This window comes from Euleptes europaea, chromosome 4, assembly GCF_029931775.1.
Source record: "Euleptes europaea isolate rEulEur1 chromosome 4, rEulEur1.hap1, whole genome shotgun sequence".
NCBI lineage: Eukaryota > Metazoa > Chordata > Lepidosauria > Squamata > Sphaerodactylidae > Euleptes > Euleptes europaea.
Window position 1 is genome coordinate 10,083,777 of NC_079315.1, and position 19,794 is coordinate 10,103,570.

The 19,794-nt window shown below is 45.3% G+C and overlaps 1 protein-coding gene across 1 annotated transcript in view; it reads left to right on the forward strand.

The window, feature by feature from the left end:
• Positions 1–19,794, forward strand: part of SPAG17 (sperm associated antigen 17) — a 114,195-nt gene that overhangs the window by 32,395 nt on the left and 62,006 nt on the right. The window contains exons 10-18 of the mRNA XM_056848401.1: positions 817–908; positions 3,501–3,638; positions 3,776–3,886; positions 6,304–6,454; positions 9,460–9,695; positions 13,499–13,600; positions 14,973–15,127; positions 16,699–16,892; positions 18,705–18,787. Coding sequence (XP_056704379.1) covers positions 817–908; positions 3,501–3,638; positions 3,776–3,886; positions 6,304–6,454; positions 9,460–9,695; positions 13,499–13,600; positions 14,973–15,127; positions 16,699–16,892; positions 18,705–18,787 — 1,262 coding nt within the window. The remainder of the gene's footprint in view (positions 1–816; positions 909–3,500; positions 3,639–3,775; positions 3,887–6,303; positions 6,455–9,459; positions 9,696–13,498; positions 13,601–14,972; positions 15,128–16,698; positions 16,893–18,704; positions 18,788–19,794) is intronic.

A 19,794-nucleotide genomic window follows, 5' to 3' on the forward strand; every position in this document is an offset into this window, starting at 1 on the left:
ACTGCAAGATGATTGTCAAAGATTATATTTAGGGGGGCGGTGGTCATGGATGAGAGCAGGAGAAGCTGTTTAATCTTAGGAAGAGGTGGCATTTATGAAGATGGACCACTGTTGATGTAAACAGTCAGGCTGGGAAGAAGAAGAGTAGCTGGTTTTTATATGCCAACTTCCTCTACCACTTAAGGCAGAATCAAACCGGCTTACAATCACTTTCCCTTCCCCTCCCCACAACAGACACCCTGTGAGATAGGTGGGGCTGAGAGAGCTCTTAATAGAACTGTGACTGGCCCAAGGTCACCCAGCCGGCTTCACGTACTGGAGAGGGGAAACCAACCCAGTTCACCAGATGAGTGTCCGCCACTCATCTGGAGGAGTGGGAAATTGAACCCGGTTCTCCAGATTAGAGTCCAGCACTCCAAACAACTGCTCTTAACCACTATACCACGCTGGCTCTTGTCGCTCCCAAAAACCTCATCACTCCCAGACCTGTATATTGCTCACCCTGTGGGGAAAATAATGAATCCCTCTGATGTGACTAGCACCTGAATATTGGCCACTGCAGGGTTCCCCAGCCTTGTTGAGCCTGCGGGCACCTTTGGAATTCTGACACGGCGCGGTGGGCATAGCAACAAAATGGCTGCCACAAAATGGCTGCTGCAGGAGGCAGTATAGATCCTTGTGCTGTGGTGGCAGCTGCTGCCAAAACAGCATTTAAAAAAAAATCTGCATAGCCAATCAAATGACTGCATAAAAAGGGAGGGGGCAGGTTACTTTTCCTTTTATTTTGAAGCAGCAAATGGTCCGTTCTGTTTGCAGATGTGGACATGAGGTATTACAATGATCTGCTGAGCCAAGTCCCCGAAGAAGTTGTTTCTGTTCCCTTGATCGTTCATTGCATGGTGGAACAGGTAAGCAGAGGACCGGATTTCCTTCAGGGTGAATAATGACCAAAAAAAAGTCAAAGCTTGGAGCATTGCGGCTAGAAGCCCAGCTGTCATCACACATGATGGGATAGTGGCCTTGGGGATGAGCACTGAAACCACCAAGTTCAACACCTATAATGTGGCCTATAAGAAGCCTAAGAATAAATCCGTTTTCAAAAATAGCCCTACGGCTACTGGAGCAAGGACAACTTGGAGCAGACAGAAAATAGGGGCTTTGTGTCCTAAAAAAGCAGGGTCAATGTTTTCTGGCATTCAAGTGTACAGTCCAAGAGTGCATTCAGACAGATATCACCTCCAGTCAAAGGCTTTTCTGTTCACCTATGACAGCTAGGGATATGAAAGCACTGTTGTTGCCTGTGAAGGAATAAACTTGCACACCCCATTCTTTTGGGTCCCAGGAGGTCGGAAAAACCCTGTGGCTGTCCCATATCTCCACTTGGCGATGCCACCCCTTTCCCTTTCTCCCGGGGTGTGTGTGGAAACTAAAGGTCTCTGTGGGTAGTAACCACTGCCACCAACAAACCTGAAAGTGTGTCTCCTGCTAGACGGATTTGTACCTCTAGCACTCTGTATCTGCACTGCATTTTAAAGGCTCCACCTGGTGGCCATGTCTCCCGCTTCTCTCGTAATAGCTAGCCCGAGGATGATCTAACTTTCACACTTCTGAGATACTCAAGAAATGGGTGCATGCACCCACTGCGCTTTCTCAACTTTTGGGTCAGTGTGGTGTATTTAGAGAGATCAAGTTTCAAGCATTCAAGTGTATATATAAGGAAACGTAAACAAAAGTAAAAAGAGTTCATACATGGTCTATTCAACCATCAGCCTGAGCAAGGATACAAAGAAATGTTGAAATCGCGCAATCGTCGACACTCTATGGGCAGCCATGTTAGTCTGTCTGTAGCAGTAGAAAAGATCTGAAGAAGTGAGCTGTGACTCACGAATGCTCATACCCTGCCAGAAATTTTGTTAGTCTTTAAGGTGCTACTGGACTTTTGCTCTTTTCTACCGCTATAGTGTTAAAACATTCTATTTTTTAAAATATAGTGTTTTAATGCTATAGCGGTATAAAAGAGCATCTTCTGTTAACTAGTACAGCTCTAGTGGTATAGTTAACACTATAACAATTTTTTTTGCTATTTTTATTTGCTGTTTTTAAAAAATCGGTAGTCGGTTTACACTATAATGGTATACCTACTACCACTTTTTAAAAAATAGCAAAAAACCCAGGGGTGATGGGAGGGGGAATGAGAGGGAATGGGAGGTGCTAACAATGCTCTTTGCACCCTAAAATTACCCTTTCCTTGGCTTCCAACACCTGGGGGGTGGATAGTCATCTTTCCCCCCAGTTTGGGTTGACGTAGGGCCTGCATAGGAGAGCTACCTGCAGAGCCTGTTTGTTGGGGTATCACAACTCACGTTATTAGAGTATCACCCACTTCCCTCTACGCCTCTTTAAGATATACCAGTAAGTCAGGAAGACAGTACTGTAACTGTGATGAAACAATAGATAAAACTTATTCTTGCACATTTTTGGGATTTCATAGCTTGCAATGTAGTTCTTTTAATCGTTACTATCTGGTAACTGGTAAAATTACAAAATTGATTCTGATGGCCATTTTTTTCTTTACGTTTGTTGATGTTATACACATTCTGAAATGCTGGACTCCATATACAAGGTGTGAGCCGGGAACCACGTTTTAAAGCACATGGACATACTATTTTAACATAAAGCCCCACAGAATAAAAGGCTTTTATTTATATATATATATATATATATATATATATATATATATATATATATATATATATATATATATATATATATATATATATATTTACGTTGTACAACTTTTGGGTATATGTCTGGATGTGAACTGTAAAATTGTGTATGTATGACCAGCAAGGAAGGCCTGTAAAAGGCCAAAACGCGTTTGGTCAGATTTTGGTCATTTTATGTACTAACATCAACTGTTATGTGTTGGCAATATTTGTAACTATGTTTGTGCTTTTTAGGAAGCCTGTATTTTGGGCCTTGTGTTTTTTAAATGCAGTTGTGCACAACATATAATAAAAATAGATTTATTGGTTGTTATATTAGACAGTGTTTAGCTCGACCCCTTTGGTTTCCCCTAAACACATTCAGCAATTAATGACAATAAATGGAACATATGGTTAACATATGCAGAAAAGAATCTCCACTTTTCCAGTAAGCAATAAATAACTCTGCGCTGTTGTATATCTTCCACAGTTCTTGCATAGTTGGCTGTATCATACTCATACATCTTGCTTTCTCATGCTTCCATCAGATTTTTTTTTCTAATTTCAAGTGTGTAGTGTACACACTTCTCCCTGTGATCAAACAGGCACATCATTCTCAACAACTTCTATGTAAAATCTTTATGTGAGTCAACAAGACTGTCTGAGGCTCTGCATTCGAATATATCCCTCTGATTATGTCTACTTCGCTTTCCATGTTTGGCCCCCTTTGCAATCATGCAGGTCCACCAAGAGAGGCAGTTCGTTCTTATTTCATTTTTACACGTCTCGTGCTAGGTTGTTGCATCAGAGGAAAACCTGACTCCGCCCAGTATGGTCATTCCAGAGCCACGCGAAGACGGGCTGCATCATTCCATCGCCAGGCACATTATTTCGATCTTGCCTTCCCTCGCCCTTTCTGAGAGTGAAAAACAGGTTTGCATTTTCTAGTAGTACTGTTTTTGTTTTGATGGATAAACAAGTTAATGTTGTTGGAACTGAAGACATGTGTGTGTGTGTGTGTGTGTGTGTGTGTGTGTGTGTGTGTGTGTGTTGTTGTTGTTTTTTAACAGGATCTGTACAACTCTTTCTATCCTGCAAATCAAGAAAAGACAACGTCTCACAGACGGCCTGTGATCCTGAATTATCACGATGTTCTGTCTCAGAAGTTGCACTTCTTAAAGGTACAACACACCCTGGCTGATTTATTTATTTATGTACTTCATTTATCCCCCCTTGTTTCTCCCAACGCCACATTTCAAATGAATCAACTGTCAGCTTTCTTTATTGTCCAACTTTCACACCCATACGTAATAATGGGGAATACTATGGCTTGATTTAACACAGTCTTACACTTAAGAATCTTTTCTAGCTGCGCTTCCCAGTCTCAATCTCCTTCTGATTTCTTGGTTGCAGTCTCCCTTTTGGTTGATGGTGTAGCCAAGGAAATCTTGAACACCCCAGAACAGCCTGGAACGAGCATTAAACAAATAATAGTTCTTCAAAAAAACAATGGCATGTCTTACAGGCACTCCAGAACAATAATTTAGAAATCAAACATGGAGAGAGCGCACATTAATTAACCCTTTCCGGGTCAAAATGTCTCTGGAACACCCTGGAATGGGCATTAAACAAATAATAGTTCCGCAAAAAACAGTGGCATGCCTTATCTTCATGCATGCTTGGATCCTCTCTCTGGGCACCTGCTGTCCCTTTTGTCAAGTCCCTCTTTAAATACCTTAAAGAGGGACTTGACAAAAGCTTCTGGGGTATTCCAGAGGCATTTTGGCTCAGAAAGGGTTAATAAATGCATGCTCTCGCTGCATTTTGATTTCTAAAATATTGTCCTGGAGTGTCTGGAAGGCATGCCATTGTTTTTTTGCTGGACTGTTATATGTTTATTGCCCGTTCCGGGCCATTCTGGCCCATTCTGGCTTTTACCCTGTCCCCAAATTTGGCTAGTATGCTGCTCACTCCCAATTTCAGATCATTAATGAACAAATTAAAAAGCACAGGCCACAGTACTGAATCTTGTGGGACCCCACTGCTCACTCCCCCCCCCAGTTCATAGAACTGTACATTTATTCCTATTCTCTGCTTCCTGTAGTTTAACCAGTTTTTAACCCATAAAAGTACCTATACTCTTATCCCATGATTGCTAATCTTACTCAGGAAACTTTGGTGAGGTAAAATTTGTCAAAAAGAAGAAGAGTAGTTGGTTTTTATATGCCGACATTCTCTACCACTTAAGGAAGAATCAAACCAGCTTACAATCACCTTCCCTTCCCCTCCCCACAACAGACACCCTGTGAGGTAGGTAGGTCTGAGAGAGCTCTAAGAGAGCTGTGACTAGCCCAAGGTCACCCAGCTGGCTTCGTGTGGAGGAGCGGGGAAACAAATCCAGTTCACCAGATTAGTGTCCGCCGTTCATGTAGAGGAGTGGGGAATCGAACCCGGTTCTCCAGATCAGACTCCACTGCTCCAAACCATTGCTCTTAACCACTACACCACACTGGCACTTGGAAGTACAAGTATATAGTGCAGGGGTCCCCAAGTTTTTTGCCTGTGGGCACCTTTGGAATTCCGGCGTGGCTACTTGTAATATTTGTAGGGGTGCCAGCAGAGGCTCCGTTGGGCAGTTTAAGGATGTGAACATGACGTTGTGGGGAGGGAGGCTGAAACTGCTTCTCCTCATGGGCCATATGTTCTAGCAGAAAAGAACTCAAAAATAATAAATAGTGTTGTAAAAAGCAACGTTTGACAACACCAGGCTAAAGAATGGAACAATATGTAATGAAATACACAAGAAACATACACAAAATACTACAATGTATAGCAATCTATATGGTGCCTAAGCACACATGTAAACCAACATTACAGTCCAACCTCATGTGGGGTTAAATAAGACAAAGAAATCCAACAAGACGTGAAGAATACTGGTGGACAGGAAAGTGTGGATGCTGAACAATAATCCAAATTGGATCAAAAGGTCCAAAGGAGATCAAAGGAGGAGATGGTCGTTCCGGATACAAATTGCCAAGGGCAATATTTTGAATCTAATATGGCAAGAGGCTTAACTGTCCTATGAAAGAATTGAATACTATTCACACACTCTCCTGAGATCGAATGTCTGATGAAACTTTTGGCAGAAATGGACTCCTAATTTGTATCCGGAACGACCATCTCCTTCTTTGATCTCTTTTGGACCCTTTTGATCTAATTTGGATTATTGTTCAACATCCACACTTACTTTTTCTACTTTGTTACGTATCGTTCCATTCTTTAGCCTGGTGTTGTCATTTTCATTCAAGCGGAAAAGAACTGGCATACGTCTGGAAGGCACAAAACTCCCACCCACCCCCATCTAATACGGCCTCACCGCCCCCCCAGCAGACCTGAGGACTTCGTAATGTGAGGAATGGTCCTAATAGGTTTGCAATGGTGTGCAGTAGTCTGGAATGCCACATTTTGAACCTGTCGCATTCCATGAACACCATTCAAAGGTAGCTGTGCATAGATATATTACAATAGTCTAGCTATTACTTAAGTAATATGACCGGTAAAAGTTTATGTCTGACATTTCTCTCTCTCTTTATTTCAGGTACTGGATGGTTTAGATGTAGCTGAGATTGAAAGTGAAATGATGAGCAACCTGCCTCTGTTCGATCTTCTTAAATTCCCTCTTCCATCCCCTGAAAGAAATACCAAACGCCTAGCCCGGCTTCACGAGCTGATGCACAATTGTACCAATGGTAACGTTATTGTCTTACTGGCTTTCACCACACACAATTTCATGAACACACATTAACATATGAAGCTGCCTTGTACTGAATCAGACCCTTGGTCCATCCAAGTCAGTATTGTCTACTTAGACCGGCAGCAGCTCTACAGGGTCTCAGTCAGGGGTCTTTCCCATCACCTGCTTGTCTAGTCCCTTTAACTGGAGATGCCGGGGATTGAACCTGGGACCTTCTGCATGCCAAGCAGATGTTCTACTACTGGGCCATGGCCCCTAGAAGTTCCAAGATTATGGTCATAAGAGCTTAATGTTGTCGCTCTTAAGGGGTTGCAGCAGCAGAGGCACTTGATGAATATCCTGTGGAGCATTTTGGTCTGTAAGATTGGGTGCGAATGTACACCCATTTCTACGGTGGTGAGAGGGGTAAGAGAGATTACAGATACCGCGGACTGCCAAAAAACCAAATCAGTGGGTTATAGATCAAATCAAGCCTGAACTGACCCTAGAAGCTAAAATGACTAAACTGAGGCTATCGTATTTTGGTCACATCATGAGATGACAAGAGTCACTGGAAAAGACCGTCATGCTAGGAAAAGTTGAGGGCAGCAGGAAAAGAGAAAGACCCAACAAGAGATGGATTGACTCAATAAAGGAAGCCCCAGCCCTCGATTTGCAAGACCTGAGCAAGGCTGTTAAAGAGAGGACGTTTTATAGGACACTGATTCATAGGGTCGCCATGAGTCGGAAGCGACTTGACGGCACTTAACACCCACACAAGAGGGGTTTGCTAGTAAGAAGGGCAGAATTAGCCAACTTGCTCCACTTGCCAAATCATGTAACTTCCATGCACAGTGGAGCCACCTAAGGGCAACGTAGGTGTTTTTTTGCAAAATGAGGGGAACCTCTAAGTTTGCAACAACAAAAAATCATAAAATTTAAAAAAGGGGGAGGGGAGGCTCAAATGAAAGAAGAATAAAAGTGTTGGGATCACCCACCTACCTTGCAACTTCTCATTTTTGGATTGCCTAGGCAACCAGAGATTTCACGTGGTATTTTCATGAGATCTTGGAAAAACTCAAAAGAGTAGAGGGTGGGGGATGGCGCAGAAGGGAGGCGGAAAGGGGAAAGGAATGATTCGACTGTGGCAGTGTGATTTACTGTCTGTGCTGCTGTTGCTGCTTTAGCCAATCCATAAAATTGAGGTGAAAGCAAGTTTTTAAAAAAGAAAAGCAGGAACCCACAAGAAACCTGTGGGGAAATTCATTCACTGGTCCCTGCTTGCTCTTCTAGCTTCTGACCCACCCACCCACCACCCTCCGACAGTCCCTTCCTCCCATCCCTTTCCTTCCCCACCCTCCTCTTTCTCCTCCCTTTGGCCCACCACAGCGGTCTCGCCTTCCCTTCTATGCCTCCTCCATAACACCAGGAAGCAACGCAAGTGGCTGTCAGAGGCGGTGGGGGCCCATCCACAGACTGTCTCCCAGCCCAAACACGGCCAGCGTAGTGTAATGGTTAAGAGTGGTGGTTTGGAGCGGTGGACTCTGACCTGGAGAACCAGGTTTGATTCCCCACTCCTCCACGTAAACGGCGGAGGCTAATCTGGTGAACTGGATTGTTTCCCACTCCTCCACACGAAGCCAGCTGGGTAACCTTGGGCAAGTCACAGCTCTCTTAGAGCTGTCTCAGCCCCACCTACCTCACAGGGTGTCTGTTGTGGGGAGGTTTGATTTTTCCTTAAGTGGTAGAGAAAGTCAGCATATAAAAACCAACTCTTCTTCTTCTTCTCCTCCTCCTCCTCCTTCTGCTCCTTCTCCTCCTTCTCCTTCCAACCACCACCTTCTCCCTCCTATCTGCCATCCCGTACATCCCCGCCATTGCTTGCCTCTTCCCTTTCTCGCTGCCTCGCTCCCACTGCTGTCTGCTCCCCCATCCTCGTCACCACTGTTAAGTCAGCGTGGGTGATACAGGAGGTCAGAGACGGAGTTCCAACAATTGCTTTATTGAGAGAACAAGAACGGAACTAACTACTGTGATCGGACCCCTCCTTATATGCCCGCTTGGCCGCCTGTGGCCACTCCCCCCCAAGTCTGTGATTGGGGGGGGAGGGAAACCCCAGTTGCCACTGGGAACATACAGTTCAAGAGCCCTGGGGAACTCCAAGCTCCACAGGGTGCTTGTTTTCCCCTGATGCAATTACACATACAGACATGCATACATAACACCCCTCTCTCCCCCCAAGGTCTCCACAGATGCCTCTCCCTGCTTGCCCACTCATTCGGTCCCCTGTTCGGCCAGTCGCCTCCTCCCTTCTTTCTCACCTCCCTTCTTTCTCCCTCCTTTCTCGCCTGGCTGCTTTGCCCATGCTGCCACGAGCTCCTCCCTCCTCCAGCCACTTCCGCCACCAGCCAGCTGTGCGGTTGCTAGGCAACTCCCAAAATGGCGGTGACTATTGATCTGATTGACGCTTGCGGGCGCAAACATTGTTTCTCCAGTTAGTGTTTTTTTTTAAATATATATATATATATATGCGATTTTTACCTCTGTATTTGGATTTTTCTGCAAACCTGGGGGTTGTAGAAACCTTGAGGTTTGTAGAGAACCTGGACCCCCTTCTCTGCTTCTATATATCTACACAGGAGCCAGATTCAGCATTAGATATATGATAAAAGGTACTTAGTACGCTATTTCTTTGGAAAAGCGATTGCTGAGGAATTCATATTTTAATTGCCCCAGTATCACTAAGAGTACCCAGCTTGTTGGGGGTCAAGGGGAGATGACTGGGGAAGGCCCTGGCAAACCACCCCGCAAACAGAGTCTGCCTAGTAAACATCGGGATGTGACGTCACCCCATGGGTCAGGGTCATCTTGCACAGGGGACCTTTACCTTTACCACTAAGAGATCTCTGCATGATGGAAACCCTCTTGGTCATAATCTTGGCAAGAGCGCCAAAGATTGTCTGAGGAAGATAAGCTCAACAATAAGGGCAATTTTCTTTCTGTGCCTTGATATTCCTACAGAAGACCTGAACTGGGCAGAAGTTGAACGAGCTTTTAAAATATTTACTTTCGAAAGTCTGAAGCTGACCGGGGTAGACGATGCCGGACAGCTGGAAGGCTCTGGCAGAATGCTCGGAGGAGACCACGAGGTGCCTTATATCCCATGGGATAATCCTGCGAGGTTCGCCAAGCAACTGAGGCAGCAGTGCCGCAGCAGACGGATGTCAGCGAAAAGCGAACTGAACGAATCAGGTGATGTACTTCTAGTTGCACTTCCGCAGGCCGTTGTGAAAGCGTGAAAAGGCGGTGAATTGGATCCCAGGAACATGTTCTGCTAGCAGTGCCATGTCCCTCTGGCACAAGGAGCCCTGATGCAACAGGCTCTCTAAAGGCTCCTCGCACTGGCAGAGTGTCTCCGCTAGCAGAACAGAACCCAAAAGATCCAACCCCTTTAGTTGAGTTATTAATGGAAGTTTGGATACAACCTCAAATGAGGACAGGAAAGGAAAGGCGCAAGACCACATCTTGACGCTACAGCTTGGCATAGTAGTACGTTTTCCAGAATGCAAAACCCATCCATCCTCAGCCCTTTTTCCCCTGCCTGGAATGAAGTGGATGGCGCTTGCACCCTCCGACTGGGAGAACTTCAGCCAAGGGAAGGGGCATCCCCTCTGAGGTGATTTGGTACGCCCGGGGCGCGCAGGCTTTTGAAACACCTCCCTCCAAGGGGCAGATTCCTCCCTTCTCCCAGGTCCAGAAAAAAAAGGAAAGCACCGTTTCATTATCCGAGCCATCAATCACCTCTCAGAGACCCAGAGTTCTTTGGGGAATTCTGCCTTTACATGGAATAACTGCCGACTTCCCAGTGTTCCAGCAGGGCCTACAGATCATTCTGTGCCTGTTCCCAGTTCTGTAAACGGCAGTATTTGATATAATAGAATTGTTTGTCAATGCGTATCAGGTTGAGAGCAGGCGACAGCATGGAATCCCCCCCCCCAGCCTAAGAAGGTGAAAGAGCACCTGAATTGTATTTGTTCTCAGCACTAGAAGTAGGATAATACCAAAGTAAGATAACACTGTGGTATATGTATACCACAGGCTTGCAATTAACCACTAGCCTGGCTGCTCACATGCATAAAAATTGCCTCCAAATGAATCTCTGCTCTCTCTTTAAGCATTAAATCAGTATTGGCTTTTTAGGGTTAGAGGGTGCCTGTCTCCCCTTCCCTTCTTCCAGGGCTAATAATTGCCCAGGGGGTAGAGTTTGAGTCACTTAACTGCACTGGGGTGGAAGGTCTTAAATCCCTTCTCTCCGTGTTACTTCTTTTTTCCCATCTAAAAAAAGACAGAAAGATTTGTGGATCTCTTGGCATCACTGAGAGAGAGATATCACTGGCAACCAAGATCAAATTAATTCATATCATTGTATTCCTTATTACTATGTATGTGTGCGAAAGCTGGACAATGAAGAAAGCTAATAAGAAGAAGGTAGGTTCCTTTGAAATGTGGTGTTGGAGGAGAGTGTTACGGATACCGTGGATTGCCAAAAAATAAAAATAAAGCCTGAACTGACCCTAGAACCTAAATTGATTAAACTGAGGCTATCTTTTGTACTTTGGTAACATTATGAGAAGACAAGAGTTACTGGAAAAGACAATCATGCTAGGAAAAGTTGAGGGCAGCAGGAAAAGAGGAAGACCCAACAAGAGATGGACGGACTCTATAAAGGAAACCACGGCCCTCAGTTTGCAAAACTTGAGCAAGGCTGTTAAGGATAGAACATTGATTCATAGGGTCACCATGGATCGGTAGTGACTTGATGGCACTTAACACACACAGCATCACATCTAGTTTGACTGTGATCTGACGTCAGGGGAAAGATTTGCCTTTTCCCACAGTTGCTAGAGCTGCTTATCCTATTTTGTCTGTTTTATCCCAGGAGGTAGGGATCTTAGTGAAGTCTGTCCGCCTTCACGGAAAGGAGGACGTAAGAAATCCTCCTTTCTGTGTGGAAGCCTCTGAAGCGCATTCTTCAAAAAAAGAAAAATGCTAAGAGAAAGGGATGGGGCAGTCGTCTCAGACATGTAGGGACTACTCTGGAGGTGGGGCAGGAGGGAGACTCTGCTACCAGCATTTAAAGAACAGGAGCCAGTCAAGTAACAGGACGAGAGACTTCCGCAGCCTCTGAAGCTCATCATGTATTTTTCTGTACAATTTCCAGGTGATACTGAAAGAACCGATGATGGTGGCGAAAGCGTTTTGTCTGGTTCATATGAAAATAGGGTAAGAAACTGTGTGATGGGCGTGAAACGTACCTTATGTCTGATCATAGAATCATAGAGTTGGAAGGGTCATCTAGTCCAACCCCCTGCACAATGCAGGAAATTCACAACTGCCTCCCTCCCTCCCCACACCCCCCAATGACCTCTACTCCGTGCCTAGAAGATGGCCAAAAAAAAACCCTCCAGGATTCCTGGCCAATCTGGTCTGGAGCAAAATTGCTTCCAGACCCCAAAGTGGCAACAGGCATTACCCTGCGCATGTAAGAAAGGGCCATGGGAGCTGAGCACTGACGCAACCCTCCTTGCCCTCCCTCTGATGATGGGAAGGCAGTCTCTGTAGTGCTCTTTACCTAAATTACCTTCCTGGTCCCTAAGTTTGGTACTGGTCTGATGGGTGAGACACACTCTAACACTGAATTTCCTTAAGATTTTTACTAGTTCCAGCCATAGATGAAAGAGGTTTTATTGATTCCCAAGCCTTTTCAATATATCTGCTAAAATGGTTTGATAATCCTGGATCTTCCTCCACAAAAGGCAATGTGAACTAACCATGGGGCTTTCCCTTGAAATAGAATTCTACCTGGCCTCACTTGTCAAATTGACTGTGGCCATTTATGCAGGGCTGTTTCCCTCACGGTCACCCCGCCGACTGCGTCGGGGCTTCCCTTTTTTTATTATGCATGCCTTTCCCGACCATCAGAGGTCGCCTCATTTTCCCTGCGCATTTCCACACATTTTGCCCACGTTTTCTAGATTCTTGCTAAAACAGCATCCAGAAAAACCGGGCAAAATGTTCAGAAACGCACAGGGGGGAAGCAGGAGGCAACCTCTGACTGTCGAGAAAGGCATGCATAATTGAAAGGAAGCCCTGAAGCAGTTGGCGGGGGTGACCGCAGGGAAACAGCCCTGCATAAATGGCCTGTGATCCCCATCGTGTCCATCTTAACAGATGCAAATTTTCTTGGTGGACAGCGTTAGGTGTTGGAATTTCTAGCCAAGGAAGGCAGCACATTTCTTTCCATCCCTTCTTCCGTTTCCAGTGACTATTTCCCTCCAGGAATGGCTTTGCCCAGGTCTCTGCCAAGCCAGTGTTTTTTTTTTGTTTTGTATAAATTTTTTTATTATTTTTTAAAATGTGGGATACAGAAATTAAAAAAGGATATTGGGGGAGGGGAAAAATCATAAACATAAGCAAGGTGAAACAACCACCTGAAGCATTATTGTTAGAATCCCTGTTATATTTTTTACTTGGATATATTCTATCGATATTAAAAATGATTACTAAACAGAAATATAAATTCCACTATTTTATACCAATTAGTGTTATTAGTTTGGACTTTGAATACAATATCATGTTATTATTTTTTTAAACAGTGCGACCTTTCTGCATCTATATTTGTTCCTAACTATAACAAGAAGCTGCTATTATATATATCTCACACGTTATTTCAATTCTGTTATATATCTTTCCATAACCGCCAAGCCAGTGTTGATGGAGGGATCTATGTGGGCGAGTGTGTGTGGGGGGGGGGGATTGGTGGGTGTAGGAGAAAGCAAAATAATATATTGACACGTGCTGGAGAGTGTGACATGTCAGTGTGGTAGTATATTTGCATATATTTGAAGTGGTATGCCATGATGGAAGCATGTACGCTTGTGTGTTCGTCCGCCGGCCCATTTGAAACTGGTACTCTTTGGCTCTGGTCTGTGGCCTCCTTTCCAATTAAAACCTTGGCTAGGTGTGACCCTAACACTGTTTTCCCTTGGTGTCTCCTAAGGTCGTTCAAGAGATAGAATTAGCAAGCATACAGAAGACCCAACAGCGGTGTTTAAACGACTGGAGTTTTGCTGAACATTTTGAGCCACATATTCTTTTTCAGGTACTTTTGAGCTGCTCCTTTCTTAAACAGTGGCCGGCCTCTCAAGAAAAAAATTGAAGAGAACCCTAAACCTATCATCTGAGCTACTGGTTCAGATCTGCCCTGATAGAGGATTCTTCAAAACCACTGGTAGAATGAGTTTATGTACAGCACTGAATTGTCTCCTTGCCACTAAAAATAGGTGAGGGGCCTGCCTCTTCTCTCTGTCTTGGACACACATAGCTGTTCTTCATTGGAAGGGATGTAGGTATCCACTTACCTCTCCCACCTTTGTTTTTCTTTCTCTCCCTCTTGTACATGTAGAAAGTAGCAGTAGAAAAGAGCAAGAGTCCAGTAGCACCTTAAAGACTAACAAAATTTCCGGCAGGGTAGGAGCTTTCGTGAGCCACAGCTCACTTCTTCAGACAACAGCTAGAACTGCTTCAGGGCTTCCTGTTGATTATGCATGCTTTATACTCGGTTTTATCCAAATGTATGTTCTTCTTTTTTATATGCCAATAAAGGCTTGTGTTGTCTGTGGATTATGCATGCCTTTTCTGCACATCAGAGGTCGCCTCACTCTTCCCGTTTTTCCCGGATGTTGTTTTAGCCAGAATCTGGAAGACATGGGCAGTATGCGAGGGGAGTGGAAGGCGACCTCTGACAGTCGGAAAAGGCATGCATAATCAAAAGGAAGCCCTGAAGCAGTCAGCGGGGGTGACCGCAAGGAAACGCCCCTGCATAAAAGGCCTAGGTTTCTATATGTGTTATTTTTTTTTCTTGAAGGAGTATTCAGTCCCATGAGCCACTGCCCATAGTAGCACCCTGTCTTATTTAGTAGTAATGAGAACATAAGAAAGGCCCTGCTGGATCAGACCAAGGCCCATCAAGTCCAGCAGTCTGTTCACACAGTGGCCAACCAGGTGCCTCTAGGAAGCCCACAAACAAGATGACTGCAGTAGCATTATCCTGCCTGTGTTCCACAGCACCTAATATAATTGTATATGGTATAATTATCATAAGAACATAAGGAAAGCCCTTCTAGATCAGACCAAGGCCCATCAAGTCCAGCAGTCTGTTCACACAGTGGCCAACCAGGGGCCTCTAGGAAGCCCACAAACAAGATGACTGCAGCAGCACCATACTGTCTGTGTTCCACAGCACCTAATATAATAGGCATGCTCCTCTGATACTAGATAGAATAGGTATGCATCATGACCAGTGTCCATTTTAACTAGTAGCCATGAATACCCCTCTCCTCCATGAACATGTCCACTCCCCTCTTAAAGCCCTCAAAGTAGTAATACCAATATTGTTAGCTCACTACCTCTGCAACAACGCCATTAGCAACGGCTGAGTGATGCCCATCTTCATTTTCCTCGCTTGTGTTCAGGTTCTTCACAGTGCAACCCAGAATTACCGGTGCCTTGACTCTTATTATCACACCCAGGATAACTCTTTGCTGTTGGTCCTTCACAACCCCATGAACCAACGTCGTCAGTTTCAGGAGTCGTGGAAAGTGGCCCTGCACTCCGATGTCGGTTTCAGGTAATCGGACAGTACGGGGCCTCCCAGCACTAGTGGGACGCCTGCAGAGATGAAATGTCCCATGTGTAAGGAGACAGAATTGAATGAGTGGTAGGGGCCGTGGCTCAGTGGTAGAGCAGTCAATCAACTGGGGAGGGGCTGTGGCTTAGAGGTAGAGCATCTGCTTGGCATGCAGAAGGTCCCAGGTTCAATCCCCAGCATCTCCAGTTAAAGGGACGAGGCAGGTAGGTGATGTGAAAGACCTCTACCTGAGACCCTTCCATACCCTAGGGGTAAATCAACTGGAGAGAGGCTGTGGCTCAGTGGCAGAGCCTCTGGTTGGCATGCAGAAGGTCCCAGGTTCAATCCCCGGCATCTCCAGTTCAAAGGACTAGGCAAGTAGGTGATGTGAGATGCAAGTAGGTGATGTTCTCTGCCTGAGACCCTGGAGAGCCGCTGTCGGTTTGAGTAGACAATGGTCATTTATGCGTGGGAGTTTTACCTGAGGCTTGTTGCTCACTGGACCCGCTCTTTCTTCTTTAGAAACTATGCACCAGCAGTCTCCAAGCTCAAAACAAGAAGCCCGCACCTTGAAATGCCGCTTTGTGATTGGCTGTAGTTCTTTCTTTGAGAGAGAAGTCCCCCCCTCGTTGAAATCCAAGTGCCCAGCCAAATTGCATTTTAAAAGACAAAAACAAAACAGAGCACTCTAAAAGGAATGGGGGGAAACCAAGCCTCGTTTTAAAAGTCCATTCTTCTGCCCAGAAAGAACTCCCAGAAAGCAGGAAGTATTTGAATCCCTGCCTCTTTACACACTGCTTTGTAATTGGCTATGAGAGAAACCAAGCTTGTGTTATAAGAGAAACCAAGCCCTGCACTTTGCCTTATGCATGGGGATTTCTCCTAGGCTGAGCTCAGGGGAAAGAGAAGAATGGGGTTGACAGAGGAACGGGAAGTCCCCGGGTTTGTGAGGGCTGGCAGCAAGGTCATCTCTAATGGAGGGAAAACTCATGCATAACTCCAAGGAAAAATGGAGACTGACCGGGGGTGAATGTGAGCTAAAGTACCCGTGCATAAACGACCAATGCTGAGTTCGATGGGCCAAGGATCTGATTCAGTAGAAGGCAGCTTCATGTGATGATTGACTTGTGAAGATGCCACTGTGCTGACAAACACATGGCGGTAGGGGGGAGATGAGTGTTGTGCTTGGCTTGACATGTTAGAAGCAAGTGAAGCCCCCTGCAGCATCACAAGCTCCTTGGTGCCTGCCTCAGACCCAGCTGGCAGTTGTGCCGGCTCAGGAGGGTGATGTGGGCAGGGGTCCCCAACCTCTTTGAGCCTCCGGGCACATTGGGAATTCTGTACTGTACAGTACAAATGTACTAGACAGACAGATCTGTGCAGATGCGATTTGAATGCCTATGACATTTGAAGGACATTGGATGTACACCATAGCACTGATAAAGCATTATAATAAAAATGTATTGTAATAAAAATGAGTCATAAAATGCTAACAAAAAGTTTACGATTTCTGCATGAGATGTTGCCATTATTGATAACAGGAGAAACTGATTTCCCCCCCCCTCCCCCAGGAATTATTTGGAATTGGTAGCCGGTTCTATTGGTGAGTGGATACTACAAGAAGAGGTCAAATACCAGGAAGAAAAAATGGCAAAGGAACTAGAAGCCCTTAGGTTAGCTAAAGAGTTGGCAGAAAAACCTCCAGTTGAAGTCAAGTCTCCACCGGCCGCTAGAAAAGGTTCTACTGCTTCTAAGAAAGGCAAAAGTAAGTTTGCTGCTTATGTACATTCTCATTTTGTACCACTGCATAGCCTGGTCCTGGAAGATGCTTCTCCCAGGAAACAAGGTAGAGAATATCCCACTCCGCGCACCACAGATAATTTCCCCTCAAGACAAACACAGCACTTGTAATCTCAGAGAAAGAAGTTGGATTGGGTTGGAATGACTGTCATTAGACAGTGGATATTGGCTTACATCACCCGTCACACCTGTGACAAGAAATATAAAAAAGATTTTTGTAACAGCCTTCTAGGGACCTGCAGTGTGCTTTCAAGATTCTCAGCAAGATTGCCTCTCTTTGACCCAACCCTTAAAAGTCACACCGTTCCACCTCTTTGCATATTAGAGCCTGTTCAATTCTAAAAACAAATCAGAGAACCCCAGGTGGGGCCTGGAGTTCTCTTGGAATAACAACTGATCTCCAGGCGACAATGCCAGCATGGTGTAGTGGTTAAGAGCGATGGTTTGGAGCGGTGGACTCTGATCTGGAGAACCAGGTTTGATTCCCTACTCCACTCCTCCACATGAGTGGTGGAGGCTAATCTGGTGAACTGGATTTGTTTCCCCACTCATACACATGAAGCCATCTGGGTGACCTTGGGCTAGTCACACTCTCTCAGCCCCACCTACCTCACCGGGTGTCTGTTGTGGGGAGGGAAGGTGATTGTAAGCCTGTTTGATTCTCCCTTAAGTGGAAGAGAAAGTTGGCATATAAAAACCAACTCTTCTTCTAGACTCTATGGCATGGGTGTCAAGCATAAGGCCCGGGGGCCGGATTCCACCCCCACTCGCCTGCTCCTTTGTTCCTGTTTGCATAGCCATTAGCATGTGCATAGCTAATGTGCCTCTGTTGTTTTGCATGGTTCCTTGAGGGGGATTCTTCACGGCAAACACCAAAGGTCGCGTTAAATGGGCTCTTTAGTAATGTGAAGCAGGTATGCGCCGGCTTCGCGGTCACTTCCAGAATGACGGTTCAGCGTGCAAAATTCCAAAAAATATGCGGGGCGGTTCAGCCTGGAACGCGCTGCTAATTACCATGCAAAAATGGCCTAAGAGTGTTATTGCTTTAAACATGTTTGTATTTTAAGTAAAAACTAAAGTAAAAATAATATTATTAATTGGCTTTGCCTGTGTCTTCTATAAAGATTTTATCTCTGGTAGCCCAGCATTAAATTTTATGGTATACATCCCGGCCCAACCAAGTGACATTATGTCATATCCAACCCTTGTCAAAAAATGAGTTCGACACCCTTGCTGTATAGCATCACTTCCTGTCTAAGCTCCCTCCCCTCCCCAAACTCTGTTTTCCGGAGGCACTGCCCCCAAACTTCTAGGAATTTCCCAAGCTGGAGTTGGCAACCGTGGGTAAAACCTTGACAGCATGTCTAGGCTGGGTTTCATATCAGTAGGCAGGATATTAACCCCCTGGCACAATCTTATATTTAAAAAAAGGAAAGATATCTATTATGAAAGGTAAATCGGAAATGGCATTTTAAAAGGCAAGGAAGCAGAAAGCAAAAGGTAACAAAGCAGGAGAAAAACAAACAAGCAATTAATTTACTGAACAATGCCAGGTATAATCCCAGACAGGATTCTAAGAAATATGCTTTGTGATAAGGAAGTGAATTAAGGGACAGAAAGAGGCAACTTTTAGCTAGGTTGCTTGGCATGAGCACCAAAAAATTAGTAGTCTATCCACACGTCCTCAGGTTTGGCGACGCAAATGCCTTTTACCAACCCAGGCTTCACTTTCAGTTACGTATTTTTCGATCTTTATTCTTCCTGCAATTCTCAAAAGGTGCCAAAAGCAAAACAGAAGTTTCTCCCGAGCCTGTGCCTGAGAAGGAAAAAAACATTTTTATCCGAGACGACTCTCTCAAGGTAAACAAAGAAGAGCCCCGGTTTCGTGCATCCTGAAAAAACGTGTTCCTCTAGCTTGTCTTGAGTGTTTGGTACCTAAGCTGATGTCCAGATCAACTCCTGCATAAACAACAGCAGCATGAGGAAGCGGTAATAAGAACAATGTTTCGTAGCCACCTGCACAGAGGGATCCTGACAATTTGCATCCGAGCCCCTTAGGATGGCCAGAATGCAGTTTCCAGAATCCAGAGGTGTTATTTAACCCCAGAAACCTTTTCTGAAATACGGAGGGTAGATACTAGGTGATATATGGCAAGTACACCAACGTGGTGTAGTGGTTAAGAGCGGTGGTTTGGAGCAGTGGAATCTGATCTGGAGAACCGGGATTGATTCCCCACTCCTCCACATGAGCGGCGGAGGACTGGTGGACTGGATTTGTTTCACCCACTCCTACACATGAAACCATCTGGGTGTCCTTGGGCAAGTCACAGCTCTGTTAGAGCTCTCTCAGCTCCACCTACCTCACAGGATGTCTGTTGTGGGGTGGGGAAGGGAAGGTGGTTGTAAGCCGCTTTGAGTCTCCCTTAAGTGGTAGAGAAAGTCGGCATATAAAAACCAATTCTTCTTCTTCTGCTGCTCTAATGTTGCAACAGGCTTTCTGAAGAAAAAAAGGGCTAGCATCAGAGATGCACACATTTCAGGCTGGTCAGTGTGACAAGGTACACCATCCACAGTGCCATGGTTAGTTCCATCCTCACTCCTGAACCCTTGCCTTTCCTCTGTAGCAGGGGTGTCAGACATAAGGCCCATGACCGGATCTGGCCCCTTGAGAGCTCTTATCCAGCCCGTGAGCCAGCCAAGGCAGCCCCCCCCCCATCCCGATTTGGGCTGGCGAAGCATGGCCCGTCTCAACCAAGTGACATCTATGTCATATCTGGCCCTCGTAACAATTCTGTTCAACACCCTTGCTGTATAGGTTTGTGTGCTAGCAGGACTATATGTTTGATCTTGCACCAGAGGCACAGAAG